Source organism: Salvia hispanica, chromosome 5 (genome assembly GCF_023119035.1).
Source record: "Salvia hispanica cultivar TCC Black 2014 chromosome 5, UniMelb_Shisp_WGS_1.0, whole genome shotgun sequence".
NCBI lineage: Eukaryota > Viridiplantae > Streptophyta > Magnoliopsida > Lamiales > Lamiaceae > Salvia > Salvia hispanica.
In genome coordinates, this window is record NC_062969.1 from 4,453,986 (window position 1) to 4,460,058 (window position 6,073).

The 6,073-nt window shown below is 34.9% G+C and overlaps 1 protein-coding gene across 1 annotated transcript; it reads right to left on the minus strand.

Annotated features, from left to right (window-relative positions):
* Positions 1-2,456: 2,456 nt before the first annotated feature.
* Positions 2,457-4,177, minus strand: LOC125190978 (3-ketoacyl-CoA synthase 5-like). Its single transcript, XM_048088421.1, has one exon. It carries the CDS (start codon positions 4,069-4,071, stop codon positions 2,614-2,616), a length of 1,458 nt encoding a protein of 485 aa, XP_047944378.1. The 5' UTR covers positions 4,072-4,177; the 3' UTR covers positions 2,457-2,613.
* Between the last annotated feature and the right edge of the window lie 1,896 nt (positions 4,178-6,073).

Here is a 6,073-nt window from a genome sequence, read left to right on the forward strand (position 1 = left end):
TTAAAAAATATCAACAGGTGACAAAATAGTAGCAACTAAAAATATCAACACAATATCAACACAGCATCAACCGTTGACACTGTATTTTCTAATTGAACAGATTATAGTTTGAAGTTTGTACAATATTTAGAGTTTGCATTTGATCTCGTTCCTATACTTGTATGAGCTTTAATAAATTCTTGGATGTGAAGTTAATATAAGAAAAAAAACTGCATGAGAAAGCCTGCCCATGATGCGTGGGCTGACTGCATTTATTAATATCCAGTACATTGAAGCCCTCTTCTTAAGGCCCAATTATAAAAGTAGAGCCCAATCTGAATGATTTATTGACGAAGTAATAATTGTTTCAGCGGGCTGTAAGCCTGTAACAGACGCTAATTTTTTATTATGATTTTCTTTCACTACGTTAAATTTATACTCCGTATTTAATTACTTTTACAAAATTATGAGTTTTTTAAACATTAGTACTATATTTTATAAGATGTTCTTTCTTAGAACCTCTTTAAAATGAATTAGCTCAACACCCACTTAATTTGGAAGATAGCTAGTAATAAATGAGAGCACTACTATACTTAGCAGCCTATCCAATTCAGAAATTTAATAATGAGCTTCTATCATCTTCCAGTTAGATTAGTCAGTTCAAATTAAGTAGATCCATGTTAGGTTTCCGCTACCATTTCCTTTTCAAATTAAAGGCAATTAATATAATGAAAATGACAATAGTACCTAATTTTCTGTTTTTTTATTTCCTGTTTAGAGTTATATTACTATTTGCAAATGTATTTATTTTTTAGTTTTCAAGATATATGTACTAATTATCGTGAATTAAATATATGAGTCCACCAAAGGCCTTTTGTAGTTTAACTCATACTCCTTACGTCCATAAAAAATAGTCCTCATATTTCCACTTTCATTATTCCCAAACTAAAAATGAAAATTACTCTTAAATTACTACTCACTTTTATTTACTTTTTTCTTTTATTTTATCGATAATTTCACTTTCTCACTTACATTATCGACTTTTCTCTATCTATTCTACACTTTATCAATTTTGCATTAAAATTCATATCGTCCAACAATAAGACTATATTTTGTGAATAGATAGAGTATAAAAGAATTTTACCTTACATTTTTGTACGTACTTTTAATTCTTTTAACATCGATTTAAGGTCGAACTCAACCTATTCGATGTTTTCAGCTCCAAATCCACAGATTTTTCCAACTAATTCATTATTAATTTCCTAATGTTGACACTTGATGCATTGACTTCATAATTATGGTGAAGTCGATCTTCTTTTCTAGGTAATTTACGATGCTGCTTTTCTTCTAATCAGACAAAAAGGAGACCATCTCTTTCATTTGAATTAGATTTTTCAAAAGGTTTTGTTGACGTTGATCATAACCACACATTGCATGTATTCTGATGAGTTGTTTAGCATTTGTATGTATCCGCGGTTGAATATGCATATACTATGTAGTTAGATTTCATATCAAAAGCAACAAAGTAATTTTAAATCAATTTCCCACCTAAATACCATTGCCAAAATTTTAGGTTGGTTGTTCTCTTACTCCTGTATATGATTATACAGAGTTTGAGAAATATATTTTACTGCACTTTTTATGTTATGCATCAATTTCGTCAGTCCATGTTAGTAATATTTATTTTGATTTTAAAAATAAAGGTGTAATTCCAACTACTATATTACGTATAGTACTACGACAAACATGACTATGAGAATTATACATATAATTATTTTATTTAATATCTGTGCGGTTAAAAAAAATCTAAGTCGTAATTTTAGTATTAGGATGATAATGATTATCAGGAGTAATTTAATACTATAAATTGTTGTAAAAATAAATGAAAAAAAGTAATAATATTATATTATTATGATTGATGAAAATATAATTGAGTCAAATTATGAACTTATTTAAACAAGATAACGTTTTGTCAGTTTAATGCAATTATCCATCTTAATAGTGATGTTTAATAGAAAGACGACCACGTCAACAATAATGCTAAAATATAACACGATAATGTAGCAATGAATGGGATAATCCATATATTCCTGACCTGTCTTTACAGGTGTCCGAGGCATCATTAATAATACAGCGAGGGATCGATGAAACCTTATAAGTTGCACGGAGAATTAAATGGATAAGATGACTGTTGTTAGGGGCAAACAACTGTGCCTCATTTCCATAAAAATAAGAATATTTTCTATTCAAATATTGATAACTGAATTTTATTAATTTTGCCATTTTAAAATATTTATTTTTAAATATCTAATTTCACTTTTATTATAATATAATATTCTATTAACTCATACTAGCATTAGTTATATTTAACTGGAGCATTAAAAAATATATAAAAATGAGATTTGCATTCATTAATTTTTTCAACCACATAAGTATACATTTAAAAGTAAAATTACATGAATACACCTAAAAATGTAAGCTTATTAAACAAATGAAGATTATATAATGTGTTTATTGGCATGTAAATTACAGCACCACAACATAAAACAGAAAAAAAAAAAAAAAAAAAAAAAAAAAAAAAAAAAGATAACAAGGAAGAGTGAAATAATAATGAAGAAGAACAAACTGAAAATACTAGAGCTTCACAACTTCTGGAATATGAACAGGATATTTATGAATGCAATCCGCCCACGGCCCCTCCACCGGCAACTTGATCGTCCGGTTACATTTCCAAACCGCGCTGTTGCATTTAAATCCACTCCCAAATGCAATCTGCCAAACCCTATCCCCTTTCTTCATCCTCCCCTTGGATTCAATGTAGCTCAATTCGTACCACAGCGATGACGACGATGTGTTTCCGAATCTATGCAGCGTCATCCTCGACGCCTCCACCTGCTCGTTTGTCAGGCGGAGGCTCTTCTGCAGCTCGTCGATCACCGCCCTTCCGCCGGCGTGGATGCAGAAATGCTCAAACGCCTGCTTGAAATCGGGAATGTATGGCTTCCATTTCGAATTGATGATTTTCCTTCCGATGAGCGAGAGCGCGAAGAGGATCTGCTCCGACGCGGGGAGGACGAGCGGCCCGATCGTCGTGATATTCGATTTCAGCGCCTCTCCGGCGACGGCCATGAGATCTATGTTCAATTTAATCCCGACGTTTCCTTCCGAATCCTCTTCCTGCGACACGCATCCGTACGATTTGTCATCGGCTCCTTTATGCGTCCTCACCACGTGCGCCAGGCGGTACTTGGCGCGGCGGCGATCGGCGCGGCGGTTGGACAGAAGCAGGGCGGCGCCGCCCATCCGGAAGAGGCAGTTGGGGAGGAGCATGGCTCTCTCCTTCCCCTTGTAGCAGTTTGGGGTGAGGATCTCAGTGCTGATTACGACGGCGTTGGAATTGGGATAGCGCTGGAGGAGATCTCTGGCTAGATCTATGGAGATCAAGCCCGCGCTGCACCCCATGCCGGAGAGATTGAAGCTTCTGATGTTGCTCCTCATTTTGTACTTGTTGATCACCATCGCCGTGAGCGACGGCGTCGGAGAGAACAAGCTGCAGTTGAGGATCAAAATGTCCACGTCTCTAGGCTTGATTCCGGTTTTCTGCAACAGAGAATCCACTGCCGAGAATATGATCAGCTCGGCTTCCTCCCTCGCCATCGCCATGGTTGGGGTCGGGGGAATGTAATGCAGGGCTGGGGGAAGGCACGTGTTCTCCCCGAGCCCGGAACGTTCGAGAATCTTCATTTGAAAATGGATGCTTTTGGGCTCGGAGAAGAGGCGGCCCATCCGCACGTGCTCGATGAAGCCGGCAAAGGAGACGCGGTAGCTGCGTGGGGGCTTGAAGAGAGCGTAGTCGACTAGGTAGACCGGGCGCGGCCGCCACATCACGAACAAGGTCAGGATGTAGACGACGAAGAATGAGGCGCACAGTAAGACCACTGGGGTCAAGTGCATGGAATTATACATACTCATAATCTCTTCCGGACTAGTAAATAGAATTTTGATTGAAATAGCTAGTGTTGATGGTATCAAGAGGAGTATGAAGAAGTTGTTTACCAGGAATTGGTAGCATAACTTTAACGATTGAGCCATGGCGGTGGGAAATGGATGGAGGGAGATTTAGTTGTTTAAAGATTTATTTAAAGAGAGAGAGAGAGAGATGGGAGGTGGGATTAATAATTAATGAAGTGTAGGATATAGTTGTGAAGATGAGTAGCTAGGTATCGTAGTCGTTATGATTTGGCACTGCTCAAATAATAGTGGGAATTAATAGTAACTTTGATGCAGGGCTGCGTTTAACTGTTCGATCGATTTGATCCCCACAAATGGATGGTCACGGTTGGAGGGCTCAAGTTCACTCATCAATAGATTTAGTTGCATTTATGGACTCAACAGGAAGTTGCTTTTTGCAACTTGTGGTCATGTGGATAATCAAATCATGCATATCACTGATTCAATTACTAATTTAATTTAAGGTGCTAACTGTATTTTACTATATTAACAGTCACAGGATATTGTCCTCTAAAGAGAAAGGTCATAGGATAAATGTTCTCAGTTTGTTTGGTAATTAATCTTTGATTCAATTATTTATTATGGAGTACAGTTTTAATTGGACATCTGGATCTATGCTAATTAGAGTTTTGATCTTAAATTTAAGAGTTGTCTGTGTAGTGTGTACGGTGATTTAGACACTACAAGTGAGAAGATAATTTCATAGTAGTATTTATATAACTTCAAATGGATAATGGTTAATAGACATTTTTATTCATTTAAGGATGTTAAGTTTTTCAATAAGTAGTAGTATCATTTTTGGCGTTTAATTAAAATTAAGAGGTGTAAATAGATTAAGACGTGTATTAACTGACAATATGTCCTTAACATAAAAATGTTTTTCTTTGCATCCTAAATTTTAAAACTATTTTCTGATGCAAATATTACGTCTGCAATTCTAGGTGCTTATAAGATGAATTCGCTGGGATAATCTAAGTTCTTCATGCAAGTTGCATGTATCCAATATCATAAAATGACACTATCGTAACAGATAGATATCATACTCAAGAAACTTGAATCACGTTGTAGCGCTAAACATACTATTTTGACTAAAACATCTCAACAAAATAAGAGGAAAGGTGATAACCACAAAATACAAATGCAAATGGTAATAATTAGTTGTCAGACATATTCAATCTGTCAATCAAAAGGCCTTAAACAATAACCCCAATTAAATGATCAATTAACTAAATTATTTGCATTTGCATTAATATAATACTATTACATAGGATTAGTTGTACGAACTACATTTATTTATGGACGATCATAAAGAAAAGGATAAACAATAATATTAATTTTATGCATTAAATCTAATGTACCTTATGTTTCAACTATAAAGTTTAAATATCATAAATACAAATAATTGTAATTTGTTAGAAATTTCGGAACAAAGTTAACTAAATAGAATAGAGAATAAATATATAAGTTGATATTGTCAGATAATTCTGACTAAGTTTCGGAATATGTACCAGTTTTTTTTATCTGGATAAGTAACCTAGAATTTAAGGTTGTCATTTCATTCGTTTTCAACTTTTAAAGGCCAAAAAATGTTTCATGTAATTTAAAGAGCAAAGGACAAATTAAGATGTTACTATATTGCCTATCCTTTTTACAAGTAAGGAATTCTAGTCCCAAAAAGAACTCCTCCAAGGGAAGGTAAAATGGAAAATATAAAAACTAAATATATACTTCCTCTGTCCCCAATCAAAAGTCACACTTTTCCATTTTGATTTGTCTCCAATTAAGAGTCACACTTCATTTTTACCATAAATAGTAAGTGGTCTCACATTCCACTAACTCAATTCACTCACATTTATTATAAAACCAATATAAAAAAATGGATCCTACATTCCACTCTTTTTCAACCAACTTTTCTTTACATTTCTTAAAATCCGTACCCGATCAAAGTGTGACTCCTAATCGGGGACGGAGGGAATACTACATTACTCCCTCCGTCCCAGATAATTTGGGACACTTTGACCCGGCACGAATTTTAAGAAATCTAATGGAAAGTGAGTTGAAAAAGTTGGTGGGATGTGGGTCC